The 16,736-nt window shown below is 35.3% G+C and overlaps 1 protein-coding gene across 1 annotated transcript in view; it reads left to right on the top strand.

Moving 5' to 3' along the window:
• Positions 1-16,736, top strand: part of LOC149803072 (DNA repair and recombination protein RAD54B-like) — a 113,499-nt gene that overhangs the window by 73,843 nt on the left and 22,920 nt on the right. The window contains exons 15-21 of the mRNA XM_089952644.1: positions 1,611-1,691; positions 3,486-3,635; positions 7,188-7,299; positions 8,476-8,655; positions 11,752-11,966; positions 14,513-14,677; positions 15,997-16,123. Coding sequence (XP_089808770.1) covers positions 1,611-1,691; positions 3,486-3,635; positions 7,188-7,299; positions 8,476-8,655; positions 11,752-11,966; positions 14,513-14,677; positions 15,997-16,123 — 1,030 coding nt within the window. The remainder of the gene's footprint in view (positions 1-1,610; positions 1,692-3,485; positions 3,636-7,187; positions 7,300-8,475; positions 8,656-11,751; positions 11,967-14,512; positions 14,678-15,996; positions 16,124-16,736) is intronic.

The following is a 16,736-nucleotide window of genomic DNA, read 5'->3' as shown; positions in this document are numbered from 1 at the left end:
ACAAAAACATTACTTAAAATTATGAAATTAAACTAATGAAAAAATAGCAGACAAGTTTGACATGATAATGTCATGCAAACATAAGTTAGAGTAGATATGTAACAATCATAATGTTAGACATATCAAGACCACTCTTGTGGCCTAAGTGGTTGGAGCAACCACCTCAGATGTGGGTGGTCATGGGTTCAAAGCCCGGCCAATTTGTACCAAAGACTTATAAAAATGGCACAAGCAGCTGCCCCGTTTGGTGCTTGTCATTAAGCAGTTAGTGTTAGGACTGGTTGACCTGGTGTCAGGATAATGTGACTGGGTGGGACATGATGCTGCATGTTTGTAGCATGATATACCAGTGCTAGACATCACTATAAACTGCTACACTGCATACATTGTAGCGATATGACCAGAACATTGTTAAAGCTACATTAAAAATCCAAATCACACACACACACAGTTAGACTTGTCTGAAGTTGGATTAAAAAAATTAGATGAGTCAGGATGTAGAAATTCTGCATGCATATTTTGCATTTGAAAATGAGGTCCTATACTTACTGGCGTGTAACTTGTTATTTTGCTTTACTGTGATACTTGACAGTAAGACTAATTTTAAACTTGAACAAAAAGATCTTTGCTTTCATCAGTCTTTTCAGTTTTGATCTTAACATTGTAAAATGTCAATATGGATCACTACATGGCTGCAGTGACCTATTTTCAAATTATTAAGTCACTTTGCTGTTTGATCTTGAAATAACTTTATAGGCATTGTTGATGGAGGTACAAGAACATGTCTCAAGCAGCAGGAGTTATGTTTCTGGAACTGGAACTTGGAGGTGTCACGGTCCTGCCTGACATTATAACTCTTAAGTACCCAGACTTTTCCATGGACATGGTAGAGATGATCAGGTTTTAGATTAATGGAAAGAACATCAGAATGTGTTTCATATTATTGTAGAAGAAAAAAGACCATTAATACAACCATTAAAATCATCAGATAGCATGTGTATTGATGGAAATGGTTACTTGTTATATAGCTAATATATAGAATATCATAAAGTAAACACCTCATTTGACTTACCCAAGTCTCATGTTTAAGCAAATTAATATCAACTCAAAAGCAGAAAAATGCACACCTAGACACATGTCATTTGCAAATATACATGAAACGTAGTGTGACATCCCAAGCAGGAACTAGTTTTTTTTTGTTGCTGTGTTCAAGTGGACTGAAGATTTGGCTCACCATTGATGGATGGATGGAAAAATGTTTGTTATCCATTATGTATTTTTAGTGTGCATATCTATGATGTAACTAAGTAAATATTTTAAGAACTTTTTGAGTAACATAATAAATAAGTATTGGCTGAAAAGGGTTTTATATTGGTGTCATAAATGTGACGTCTAATAGATACAATCCCTCACTTTTCACCTCAAATTCACCTCAAGTCATGCAAATTCAACAAGTGAGGTTAGGAAGGAACACATTGTATGTGTAAATTGGGGTTTTACTGATTGAGTGTTATGAAATACATTTAAAGATGTAGAAACTCGTTTTTTCTCCATTTCTTTCAGAATTATGATTGAATAATTTTTTATCACATTATGTCTTTCAATACTAGAACTGGTATCAGGAGTTTAAGAAGTGGCTGGGATCTGAGAGACTTTCGGTGTATGCTGTCAGTGCTGACAAAAAAGTGGAAGTTAGTATCTAATTTAAAAATCATTGTTCTGTGTCAGAGAGATTTTAGAATGAATTATGCATTACCAATTATAAATAAATTAAAACGGACTATAAATATAAAAGTATACATAGTAGATATGCCTTTGACAAACAGGGCTAATCTGCTGTACCACAGTTAGTGATTTAGTTTACAACTCATTAAAACCCACAGATCACTAAAACCCACCTGTCACTAATCCATTGGAGCAGTGAAAATTACTGCTGGTCACTGTCATTGAGACTGCTCCAGTGGCCTAGTAGTAAGAGCATCCACCTCGGCTGCTGGAGTTTGCAGGTTTGAACCCCGGCCAAGTCATACCAAAGACTTTTTTAAAAAAAAAACAGCTGCCTCACTTGGCGCTCAGCATTAAGAGGTTAGTGTTAGGACTGGTCGGCCTGGTGTCAGGATAATGTGACTGAGTGGGACATCATGCTATATTTTCTGCGGCATGATGCCCCATTGCTAGACAACGCTATAAACTGTCACATGCAGACATCGTAGCAATATGATTGAAAAATTGTTAAAGCTACATTAAAAATCCAAATATCACAAACACACTGTCATGACAGTTAAGAAGTGGACATGAATTGGCATTCCTTTTAATGGTTAATTGATCTGTTTCTTATGTTAATTGAGTACTTACCAGCATCATTCAAGTCGCAAGGTACAATAAATTCTCATGGCACAATTAACCAGGTGTTAAACCACTCATCCACTCATTAAGTAAATTAGATTGATTATTGTCAAAACAGTATTTCTGCATGTGGAACTAGCCTGTTTTTGTACTGCTACCAAGCACTGAGTTTGATATAGAGCAAAATGGATATCAATTTACAGCTTTTTATTTAGTAGAATGTGTAAAAATAACTTTTTTCTTCAAAAAATATTTTAAAAACCTTTTAATTGTCAAAAGTGGTAGATTTCAACTATAAAATAGTATGTGTGGTAGATGGCCTTTAAAATTGTATTTTTGTCCTACCACTGGTATAATGACATGTTTGCATTCATTTTATGTCATTGAGAACTTTATTTGCCGGATTGTTACTTAACTGTCCCAGCCGAGTCGTACCAAAGACTTACACAAATGGTACTAACAACTGCCTTGCTTGGCGCTCAGTATTAAGAGGTTAGTATTAGGACTGGTCGGCCTGGTGTCAGGATAATATGACTGGGTGGGACATCATGCTACATGTCCACGACATGATGCCCCAGTGCTGGGCATCACTATGAACTGACACACTGCAGACATCGTAGCTATATGACTGATTTTTTTTTAAAGCTACGTTAAAAATCCAGATCACACAAACACCATTACTAAAGTTGAAGATCCTTCAGCAGAATTTAGCCAAATTTGTCAGCATCCTGGTGTGAAGGACTTTGAAATCTTACTAACAATGCAATCAGCTGTCAGATATTGTTATCATGACTAAAAAATAGATGAAATTAAAAGTAAATCAATTTCTCAAAAACTGATGAGCAAAATTATACAAAAAGATCCTAGCATAAAGGCTTTTAAATATTGGACAAATGATGAAGATACAAAAGTAGAGAAACCTTGAAATCATTGTATTCAATACATACGTAATCAAAATAAAGAAATTTCAACAGAAAGTATCTTGCTGACCTAGATTTATTGGCCAGCTGCATTTGGTTATTAGGCAGGTGTTAGGTGAGCGAGCTCAAGCCCACATGGGCACACTGTTTTTTGTTGTCTAATACATAAATTTAATGTTTGATTGTTTCATATGATCCTTTCATTTGTGATCTTTACAGGAATTTTTTAAGACAACAATCTATCCAGTTCTTATCATCTCTTATGAGATGTTTGTACGGGCTTATGACCAGATTCAGCAGTTGACCTTCGACCTTATCGTATGTGATGAAGGCCACCGGTTGAAGAACACTGCTATCAAGACAACTTCGGTATGGACCTGTACTTACAATGCATGAAGAAGCTTTACTTAGGTCATCCTTGAAAAATTCTTTTTGTTTATTGTCTTCCACCTGACCGATCAAAATTGCTTCAGCTGACATTTTTTTCTCTCCATGATTCTTGTGAACTACTGGGAGACATAATCACCAATTTAGTTCCTTAATACGGTTTTAAAAAATCGTGCAACAGACAAATATAGTCTACCTACAACAAACACACTACTTGAAACTTTAGATTAGAGGACAGCAAATGACATTGCTTAGATTGCAGGATGTGATGAGAAGGAGAGTTCATTTTAGCAAGTTTTTAACATGCTGCACTGCTATTTTATGCTTTATTATCCCTTGTATCATTTCAGTAGTAATGTCAACTAAATACCTGAAATGCACAAGTTCAAAGCATAGTCTGCAAAGCATCGAATATTTTTGATTGCCCTGTTGTAACAGGGAATATATATTAGCGAATTAGTAAGATTATGAATTTCTAATTTATGCTTTGTTTTCTCTTGTGATGTTTCAGCAGAAATGTCAACTAAATGCTATAATTGCATCTTAAATCTACCTTTTCTCTTGTTTTGTTTATGCTAGGTGTGTATCATCCCTGACATGCAGCATGTGTAATATGTGGTCAGAGAAAGCGCTGGCTACAATTAGCTAATTAGTAACATACTGAATTACTGATTTATACCTTTTTTCTCTTCTTGTTTTGTCTCAGGAGATATGTCTGCTAAATTTTTTAATTAAATGTTCAGTGCAACAGTCCACAAGGCATCAAAGGAAAGGAAAGATGGAATAAGGCTGGAAGACAACCTAAAGTTTATCGCTTTAGTGGTCCCCCCCCCCTCCCAATTTTTGACAGCCCATTGGGCATAAGACCCCAAGCATGTCTGAGATATGCTTCTGTGTCAGTGGCACAACCCTGGTTGGCTGACCATGGGGATCGTACTGGAGAAGCCCCAAGCAGAAATAACGGTATGTAACATTGCTAGTACATATGGTTGGGGTGCCCACCAGCTTATGGACTTCACCACTGTCATTGGCACTTGGGAGCCAGGGGAGTGGCCTCTACACATTTACCTTCTAGAACAAAGGCTGTCATCAATGCCTTTCAATTTTGGAAAGATCAACTCTCAGGCAAGAGAGTCCTCATTATGTCTGACAACTCTGTGGTGGTGACCCATCTCCTCATATGGGGGGCACCAAACATGTTATGATGTGGCAGTTTCTACTTCAGTGCGGCAACTTCCATATCAACATCCAAATCACATTCCCAGCAGATGCAGTATCTTGGCCAACACATTATCCAGGAAAGGTGAAGTCCTTCACATGGAATGGTCTCTCCATCTTTTGGTCTTCACTCAGATCTATGCACTTTGGTGGCATCCGATGATTTAGCTTTTTTGCGACAAGGTGAAATCACAAGTTACTCACCTTTGTCTCTCCAGACCCAGGCCTAGAAGCTTGGGGTGTGGATCACTGTCAATCAGTTGGGAGGGGTTGTGTGCATTTGCTTACCCTGGCATGATCCTGATACCAAAAATAATCCAGAAGTTACGGGGTCAGAAATGCAAGTTGTTTCTGATAGCCCCTCTCAGATGGGACATGAGACTATTTGTGGCATGAGCAAATACCTCTTTCTTCCAGTTAAACCTGGGAAACAGGATATCATCCCTCAAGCCCTTGCTTCATGGTTGAAATGGGTTATACACTCAATGTACTCTGAGGGCTCACAAAATCAGAGTAGCTTCATGTAGATTACCGATCATGAGGTTTGAGCCATCTCTGTGAGCCTTGCATTCAAATGTAACAGTTTGACCTGAGATATAATGGAAGCTATTGGCTGGCACGCATTGTCAACCTTCTCGAGTTTTATCTAGCTTTGCAGAGGCAAACCTTGAATCTGGTTGGTCTGATGTTGGCAGCACAGAAAACAATCAACATAACCTATCCGCTTTGCTGGATTTGCCAGTGAAGTTTTGTAGGTAAAATTTCAATATTTATCTTCTTAACAGTATACAAGGATTAAAGACCATGTGACCCTAGGCTGTATTCCTTATGTAATTAGGATAATCGGCTATTGTTCAAATGGGGTAAAGGTCAGATGCTCAGCATTCCCTCTTCCTATTACCTATTCTCCTAATGTAATGTGATTGGGGAACGTATTTGAAGGAGAAAGCTAATTTTTAAATAAATTTTGTTTCTGTGAGAATACATACCCAATCACATTATTTTAAATCTGTCCCAGTCACCCCACCAGGCAATTTAATGTATGTTTAAGTGCAAGTTTGAATGAAAATTTATTTTTGCAACAGTTTAACAACTGTTATAACTTCAAATTTTGAAAAACAAAAGCAGGTATGGCAGAATGATTTGCTTTTATAACACATGTGTGGAATTTTTTAAACTGGATTTACATGGATAGAACCCTGTTTATACTTATTCAGAATTCTTTTTTAAAATTTTGTTAAAAGATTCTTTTCCTTTTCTTGTCTTAAGTGACTTACTTCTCTTGCTAAAAATGTTTCCATTATTTCTTGTGAAAATATTTTCAAATTACGTATACAACTAAATACTGTTACTGTGACATACAACTAAATACTGTTACTGTGACATACAACTAAATATTGTTACTGTGACATACTACTAAATGCTGTTACTGTGACATACATACAACTAAATACTGTTACTGTGACATACAACTAAATAATGTTACTGTGATATACAACTAAATACTGTTACTGTGACATACAAGTAAAAACTGTTACTGTGACATACAAGTAAATACATGTAGGTTTTTTATGAGTCATTTTTTTTTATGCCATCTTATTTAGTAAATGATAAAAACACATCAGTTTAACCAGAGTCGACAAGAATATCTATATGATAACTTTAAGATCTTATTGCAACTATCTGTCAGCCCAAGAGTTTTCAATTCAGCTGGATTTTGTCAATAATTTGTTTTTTTTATTTTCCTCTCAAATTGATTGAACATCAGCATCAGCAATGTCAGCATTTTTTGAATAACTTGCATGTAAACTTTCAGGTCAACTTTCATGTCTATTTGTTTTATCATTAAATCTGTCCATCCATTATTCTATCCATTGAGCTTTATGTTTTAAGTTTCTTGCATCCATCATAGCTCAGATATGGAGTTTTTAGTCTGAGAGTTTCCCATTTCCTTTATTGGTATATTCATCACTTTTTTTTGTATTTGTTTTTTGTTCGTTTCTTAAGCTTTACTTCAGTTCTGGAAGTCTGTTTCTGGGGCCCCAGATGGTTGAGTTGCCTTTACCAATCACTGCTATCTCACCTTTGTGAGCATGGGTTTGAGACCTCGGCTCAGCTAATGTGGGTGTGTAAAAAAGCTTGCCAGTAGCTTCCTCTGGGTCAGTGGTTTTTACTGAGGTTTTCCTAGGTTCTTTCTCCACTGGTATACTGGCCACAATGTATAGACTAACATGTGCTGAAAAATGGTGTTAAAGCCAACAACAACAACAAAATCTGCTTTCCAGTCCTAATTTCCAGTTTGTAATTCTGTTGCAGCTGATCATGAGCCTGCCTTGCACCAGGAGAGTAGTCCTGTCAGGAACCCCTATTCAGAATGACCTGCAGGAATTCTTCTCCATCGTAGAGTTCTGTAATCCAGGAGTTCTGGGTAAGAGCTAGTTACAGTCAGGCAACCTGTTCTAATCATCTTTATCCATTACTTCATTTAGAGCATACCAGTCAAGCAACCTGTTCAAATCATCTTTATGCATTACTTCATTTAGAGCATACAAGGCAACCTGTTCTAATTATCTTTATCCATTACTTCATTTAGAGCATACAAGGCAACCTGTTCAAATCATCTTTATCCATTACTTCATTTAGAGCATACAAGGCAACCTGTTCAAATCATCTTTATCCATTACTTCATTTAGAGCATACAAGGCAACCTGTTCAAATCATCTTTATCCATTGCTTCATTTAGAGCATACAAGGCAACCTGTTCAAATCATCTTTATCCATTACTTTTAGAGCATACAAGGCAACCTGTTCTAATCATCTTTATCCATTACTTTTAGAGCATACAAGGCAACCTGTTCAAATCATCTTTATCCATTACTTCATTTAGAGCATACAAGGCAACCTGTTCAAATCATCTTTATCCATTACTTCATTTAGAGCATACAAGGCAACCTGTTCTAATCATCTTTATCCACTACTTCATTTAGAGCATACAAGGCAACCTGTTCTAATCATCTTTATCCATTACTTCATTTAGAGCATACAAGGCAACCTGTTCAAATCATCTTTATCCATTACTTCATTTAGAGCATACAAGGCAACCTGTTCTAATCATCTTTATCCATTACTTCATTTAGAGCATACAAGGCAACCTGTTCAAATCATCTTTATCCATTACTTTTAGAGCATACAAGGCAACCTGTTCTAATCATCTTTATCCATTACTTCATTTAGAGCATACAAGAGAAAGACAAATTTAGTGTATTTTCCCTTAAACATTCAGCAGTACTGTCATAAAATGAGAGTGAGATAATCTTTAGTGTGGGTTTTGCTTGAGTAAGATTCAATCTTTAAATTTAGATAATAAAATGAAATTAAAAATCAAAGCACAAAGAATAGATACTTTTATAAGTGCCGTTCCATTTAAACATACATAGTACCCAGGGAAGGCAGTTTTTATACAAATATATGCCAGGGTACTTTGATTTCACAGAGTTCATATTAAAAATTTCAAAATTAATTACATGCAATAGGTGTGTTAGATATATTGGTACATCTATGAATATAGTTTTTCATCACCTGTAGCACTATTTGTGTATTGTAGGTTCAAGTGCAGCATTTAGGCGAGTTTTTGAGAATCCAATTGTAGCAGCTAGACAGCCAGGTGCTAGCAAAGAGGAGATAAAGCTAGGGGAGGAGAGAGCAGCAGAGCTTGCTAGAATTACCAAGTCCTTTGTCCTCCGGAGAACTCAGGACATCAACAACAAATACCTTCCTTCCAAGAGTAAGAAGATTAGAGGTTTCTATTTACCTCAGTACATTGAATGTACAACTAGTTTGAGCAAGTTATATTGTATTGTCTTGATTGTACGGATGTTGCCTTGCTGGTACAGATTTTATCTTGCTGTTTCAGATCTTGTTGGTACATATTTTGCCTTGGTGGTACAGATTATCTTGCTGGTACATATTTTGCCTTGGTAGTACAGATCTTGTCTTGATGATGCAGATGTTTTCTTGATGGTACAAATCTTGTCTTGATGGTACAGATCTTGTCTTGATGGTACAGATCTTGTCTTAATGGTGCAGATGTTTTCTTGATGGTACAGATGCTTTTTGATGGTAGAGATGATTTCTTGATGGTACAGATCTTGTCTTGATGGTACAGATGCTTACTGATGGTAGAGATGTTTTCTTGATGGTACAGATCTTGTCTTGATGGTACAGATGCTTACTGATGGTAGAGATGATTTCTTGATGGTACAGATCTTGTCTTGATGGTACAGATGCTTACTGATGGTACAGATGATTTCTTGATGGTACAGATCTTGTCTTGATGGTACAGATGCTTACTGATGGTAGAGATGATTTCTTGATGGTACAGATCTTGTCTTGATGGTACAGATGCTTACTGATGGTACAGATGATTTCTTGATGGTACAGATCATGTCTTGATGGTACAGATGCTTTTTGATGTTTGAGACATCAAAGAGACTATTACCTATGAGTAAAAGAACACACACCCTTGCATGTGCTGGAACTAGAAATTAAATCCAAAACTGCAATCATGTTGCTGCAGATTGATCCTTGAGTGTTTCTGTAACCTATATAGCTGTGTGCTTGGTACACGTATGTGTATGACAGATGTAAAATTAATTTGTATAAAATGAATGTGTACGTATTTAAATTTTAAGTTTGTAGGATCTATTTGATTCAAAAGACATAATTAACTTGATAATACAAAGGAGGCCAGGTTTTAATTCAGTGCAACACTACAACAAATACTTCCACAAGTCAGTTATCAAAACACAGTAAGCACTTATTTAGGTTCTCAGAGAAACGCTTGCGGACATAGCTGTTACAGTAGATTGACACATTTTATGTTTAACTACACATTGCATTTATGATGATTACACTTAAAAGGAACCAAAATACAGAATTAAAACACAAATTTCACTTAACAAAAATTATGTAATTGGTATTTAAGTATTAATGTCAGTGCCAGATTACCAAATAGGTAGAGTAGGCACTGGCCAATGGGCCCCACACCTTTTAGGGGCCCCGCAACAACGAATCAAAATAATATTGATTTGATCTTGAAAGAAAATTACAGTCAAGCTTTCTTAAATTGTTTCCAAAAGATAGAAAAAAATGAATCAAAGAAATCAGAACTTTACATTAAAGACTCCTTAGAGAAAATACTGTATTAATAAAGGGACGAGGGGTGCCCCAAGATTTCGACTGCCTAAGGACCCCCACAGGGTTTAATCTGGCACTGATTAATGTACTGACCACACAGGCATAAGTGACATTTTCATTGATCGAAATTTCCTTCCATGTTTTTAATTATGGTTCACTAAGAACGTTGTCTGGAAAGAAAATGTAACCACCTATATGACTTCTTATTATAAGTTAATAATTTTAAAATGTTGATTAAAATTTTGAGGTCTTATCTGCTGTTTTTGACTATAAAATGAGTGATAAATCAATGTTCAGTTATCAATTTTGATCGCAGTTTTCTTTAAGTTTTACCTGCTTGCCTACCTACCTACCTACCATTGACAGTGAAGCCAAGGAAATGGAGTCCAATAATATTTATGATGACTAGACCACAATGATTTACCAGACAGTGATGGAGGACTTCATAACTTTATGAGACAATGAGGATCATTTCTTTATGAGACAATGAGGATCATTTCTTGGACTATGTACCAAATAACATTAAATAGTGACCTTTGTAGGATACTGTAAATTGTTTTTAAAAAATGTGGACTTTCTTTTGTTTATTTTGAAAGGCATGTGGAATTAACATATTACAGGAGGAACTATTTTTACGCCAGCATATGACCTATAATTGAATTCATACCAGCATGTCACCTACAATTCAGCTACAATTGAATTCATATAAATGGATATAAAATGTCAAGCATTATGGATTTAATAGATTTAATTATGGCAAATTGTAAGTTGTCAATTTATTTATGACATCTTCCACTCAGTTATATAATTGTATTTTGCATTGGGCTTTTTCTTTCATTCTTTCATATATATATATATATATATATATATATATATATATATATATATATATATATACATACATACACACACACACACACACACATACATACATACATACATACTTACATACATACATATATCTGTGCTTGTTTATTTTTCCAAAGTGCAACTCTGACTCAAACTATGACTCACTGATTACAAGTCACCCCTTGAGATGGATCTGACTTACAAAATAACTATAGGAGTGTTGGCGAGAAATTGGATTTTGTAACCCTAAAAAGGGGGATGTGTCAACTGTTGTATTGACTTATAAGCGAGTATAGACAGTAATGCATGTTAGAATGGGATAACAGTCTCGTCTTTGAAGATTTTAATTGTGGTTTAATGTGACAAATATCTATTTGACTGGTAAAACTTATTTTGCAACAGTAAGATAACATTAACATACTCAATCCTCAAATCCAATGATGTTATCCTCTAATTTGTTTTTTTAACTGCATATTAAGATAACTGGAAGATGATCAGTTCTTGTTGCTATTTTGCCAATATTGCAAATGGATACAACATTTTACTTATCACATCCTACCTTTCAAAAGGTCATTTTGTGAGATACGTTAAAAGATATGCATAATAAGTAAGTTTGCAAGATATCAATGACATACGAACCCCATGGTGATAATTGATACACTCTGAGAACTGGACATTTGCCACATTCCTAGCTATTAGCTGGTCCATACAGTAGTTATTAGAGTAATCTCTTACATTTCCTCAGGATTGTTCATATCACTGTGCTGATTGTTATAACAACCAAGAGTTTATATTTTAAAATTTTTGATCATAGTAATTTTTTGTCTTTCCACAGATGAAATAGTAATATTTTGCCGCCCCAGCTCACTACAGTTACGGCTGTACCATCAGTTACTGCGAAGTCAGTTGATTCGATCCTGTCTGGCAGGAAGACTGACTGGGTCACCCCACCTCATATGTATAGCTGCTCTGAAAAAATTATGTAATCATCCAAGTCTTATCTTCAGCAAGGCCAAACAGATGGACAGCTTTCAGAAGAAAGAGAATGAGGTATGTGATTGACTGGAAGCATGGATTGTGCTCTTCTATTTTCATTATATGGAAGTAGGGAAGTTAGAGTTAAATCTATAATATACAATATATTTCATGTTAATTAAATGACAAAGTGAATTCGGTTCCCCGGAAATATTAATCAAAATATGACAATGGAATCGAAGTTGAACAATTTGTCTCAAATTTAGCATAAGGATTTGTATACAAACATCTGACATTTAAAAAATGCATAATTTCTTTGTTTATTTTCAGAGTTTCAAAATTTGCTATGTGCATATTTTGAGAGCTTATTTAACCTAACAAAGTGATGAGAGGCTTAAGATTTTGCCCTTTCATCCTCCCTTTCCATAACAGACATGCCTACCGATACAGAGGTTCTATAAATGGAGATCTACTCTTTGCTTTCCAAGCAGACTGTACAGATAGTTGAGCTCTTCAGATTCTTCTCCCGACTTTTGAAAGCCAGTAGAAAGTGCCAACTGCTTATACACCTGAGCCCGCTCAACAGATATAGCTGTGCCAAGGTTTTGAATGGAGATAGTATGGCCAGTAAGGCTTTCCACCAGTAGGGACAATTTGGTCATCAGTCTTGCTTTGACCGAAGCATACTTTTATATCCCTATCCATCTGACTCCAGGATGACATCCTTCATCAACATATTGTAAGCTAAGTTCCATTGTTGAACCTGAACAGCCTTCTCCTTTTTTTTTCTGAACTGTGATTTTTTGTGAATAGGGAGTAGTAGGATCTCGTATGGAAATTCTAATGCATCTCAACCCTGTCTACATCACTCCCATACACATTGCATCATGGGTTCTTGAACTGTCAGAGTAGATTACCAATGGAGTGGATTTCTGTGAGGAAGCTCTTGCAAATCCCTGCAGACCTGCTTCACCTCCACTGCCTCTTCTGGCCCATTTGTGCCCCTTTTTTGCATTGCTTAGATAATTAGGTAGCTATCTCAGCTGAGGTACAACAGTTTCTGCATTAGATGTAGAAGAAAGAATATCTCATGGTGGAGACATCCCAAGCGAAATCTGCAAGAAATACATGCAAACACAATGTTTTGGCCTGAGATATCTACGAAGCCATTGGCTGACATGCATAGTCAAACTTCACAAGCCTCTATTTTCAAGATATGACATTACAGAGAAGGAAACAGAATCTGGTGAATCTAGTAGTTGCTGACTTGGCAATTACCAAACCCAGCCAGTGAGAGCACAAACTCTTCACAGGCTTGCATCTCAATTTGTCAGGAACTTTTTCTTGGTAAGAAAGAGCCATTGATATCTTGTTACTATTGTGTGTAGAAGCCGCATGTCATGTGACCTTCATTTGTGCCACTTTCACATTAGGAGGGTGGTTTTATTCTTTACTTAGGGACTAGTCATATTTGCTTTGACGGGTAACCATGGTAGAGGTTGGATGTTCATACATTTACTTCAGTTACCTATTCTTCAAATGTTAATGTGATCGGTAATGTATTTGATGCAGGAAAGAAATTGTAAACTAAATTGTTTTTCTGAGAATATCTGATCACCCTATTATGCCCTCCTATGAATATGAACATCCTCACTGATTTTTAACAAACGCTTAAACTGCAGAGAGGTATATGGTTGGCCACTTAGTTTTTACAAGGGGATATAATTATGTGGTATCTTTGAAGAGTTTATTTTTATTTGTCCATATTATATATATATATATATATATATATATATATATATATATATATATATATATATATATATATATATATATATATATATATATATATATATATATATGGGAAAGATGAAATGTTTACATCTTTCCAGGTACGGGGGGAAGGGTTGGATTCAGGGAGTGGTGGGATTTATTCATTGATGTGACTGAGTAAATATTCTCTGTGAACTTTAGTTTACTTTAAAATTTATTTGGCAATGTTTAAAATTTGGTCAGGCATGTTCTTTGTAAACAAAACAGCAGATGCTAGCTGTCAAAAGTGTGAGGCTCCAAGGAGTTGGATTGATTTTACAACTGTTACCTTCAATAAAATGATATTCATATAGTAAATGCAGTAATTTTTAATGGGTAGCTTAGACCAAGCATGTACAACCTATGATCCATGGGCCACATCTGGCCCACAAACTAGTTTCATGTGCTATATGATATGGGTCATGGCTATATTTAAAGACTGTTTTCTAGTCTGCACCCAGGAGGAAGCTGCACATGCCCAGCTTAGACCAAAGTCAAAGAATTTTGGTGATTCTTAGAACTGGCCCAGATTCATTGTTCTTTTAGATTGAAAATATATATGCACAGGCATGCATGCATTAACATGATTATTAGATTTAAAATAATTGGAGTTACATGAGTAGAGGAATGTTTTATGGGACACAAAATATAAATAATTAAAACAAATCAGAAAAAGAACAAAATATTAAGCTGTTGTCTTTAATTATATATAAATATTTATCATTTAGTAATGTAGGCATATGCTGCTTCTTTAACTTTTTCTTTGGTTCAGACAGGACAAGCAATTTTTTTAATGTTTTTTTGTGCAGGATTCTGTTTACCAGGGACTGTCTGAGTTATTTTACCCTGGATTCAGTGAAGACCAGTACAGTTTTGAGGATGCGGGTAAACTGAAAGTCCTCTTCTCCTTGTTAGAAGAACTTCATCATCAATCACCCACAGAAAAAGTGGTACTGGTTTCAAATCACACAAAGGTAAATCAGTCCAATAATTCGTCATGGATAAGGTAATGGTTAGGATTTAACCAAATTTCTCATATATAGGATAACTGGAATGCACCTGAACCTTTCTGCCAGTGATCAGGAAAACAGCACAGAAAAATTATGAGGACTCCTTTGCATTCTCATGTACATTGCTGACTAAATGACATAATGTACATCATCCAGGGATTGATTATGGCCACTGGTCAACTGAAGAAACTACTCACTGGCCCAAATATTAAAAGATTTATCATTTCATATTTGAACTTGTTATAAACATTGTTTTACCTGTGTGAAAATTCTGTATAGATACCATATTGCTTTTGACACAGTGTACTTCTGCTAGTTTTGGTGTGTCTGTGCTCTCCATCATTTTCCGGTGGTGTCCCCATTTTACACTGTATTACTTCACTGAAGTATTTCCATGGTGGATTTTCAACTGGAAAGGCTGACCAGTAGGAATGTTGTTTATAGTATGGAACACTCGTGTAATATTTTTCTGTTGTTCCTCGTTTGACTGACATTCCACACTGCATGATATTTAAATATCATTTAAATTAGTGTAGCACTATATGCAAACCTGTTTCCATAAGATTATTTGCAATCTATTTGCTTTTGTTTTCCACTATTCTTCATCATGTTTTTGGTGCCCAAAGACGTGAATGGTGATTTTATTGTAATTCATGTATTTTGTCCCTGTTTATCTAATAGAATTTTGTACCATTTGCCCCTGCTTTTTAAATAGACCAATTTCTGTACCATTTGTCTTTGTTTATTAAATAGACCATTTTATGTAGCATTTGTCCCTGTATATTAAATAAACCATTTTATGTAGCATTTGTCCCTGTATATTAAGTAAACCATTTTATATAGCATTTGTCCTTGTTTATTAAATAGACCATTTTATGTTGTATTTATCCCAGTTTATTAAATAGACTATTTTATGTAGTATTTGTCCTTGTTTAATAAATAGACCATTTTATGTAGCCTTTGTCCCTGTATATTAAATTAACCATTTTATGTAGCATTTGTCCTTGTTTATTAAATAGACCATTTTATGTAGTATTTATCCCAGTTTATTAAATAGACTATTTTATGTAGTATTTGTCCTTGATTAATAAATAGACCATTTTATGTAGCATTTGTCCCTGTATATTAAATAAACCATTTTATGTAGCATTTGTCCTTGTTTATTAAATAGACCATTTTATGTAGTATTTATCCCAGTTTTTTAAATAGACCATTTTATGTAGTATTTGTCCCTGTATATTAAATAAACCATTTTATGTAGCATTTGCATTTTTCTAAATCAGACACTAGATTTACTTCAAGCCTGCTGTGATAGAAGTCGGTATATGTATCTACGCCTTGATGGTCAGACACCAACCTCAAAACGACAGGAAATTGTTCAAAGGTTCAACAGCAAATATTGCCCAGAATGTAAGTTTCGTTTATATTGCACCTCTTTTTCTGTGTTAGGGTTTTAAGGCTGTTCCAGTAAAATAAGCTTGGATCCAGGAAAGGCACTTTCAGTATGGATTGTAAGCCATAGATGTAACTTAGATTTTTATTTTTCCCAGCTTTCCCAGACTTTATAACATAGAAAATGTGCATATATCAGTCTAGGGACAAAACAGCAAAATGGCTTGTTTACATCAAATAGATACATTTTGATATTATCCCTTGAGAAACAGTTGACATTACTGAGATTATGAGATCATATTTTGCAAGGTGTCAAAAAGATGATGGACTTTTAGACAATTAGATTATACTTACAATGGAGAATCAGGTTAATAATGTTAGTTTTATACCTTCACAATTCACATTTGCCAGTATCTTTGGTATCAGATGTATCTACAATGTGGTGATGAGAGTCACAGTTGATTTAGCTCTACAGTATTTCCCCTTATCAGATGCTACCCATAATTCACCTGGGGGTCAGCCAGGGCATGACTAACTTCACCATGTACTTGAGAGACAGATCTGTGATAATCACATCAAAACGTTAGTACTGATGAAATTTTGGGAATGACTGGGATTTCGTCACTTGATT

This window comes from Sinohyriopsis cumingii, chromosome 3 (assembly GCF_028554795.1).
Source record: "Sinohyriopsis cumingii isolate HCF-2022 chromosome 3, ASM2855479v2, whole genome shotgun sequence".
In the NCBI taxonomy this organism is placed as follows: domain Eukaryota; kingdom Metazoa; phylum Mollusca; class Bivalvia; order Unionida; family Unionidae; genus Sinohyriopsis; species Sinohyriopsis cumingii.
This window is presented reverse-complemented; position numbering and strand designations above follow the sequence as displayed.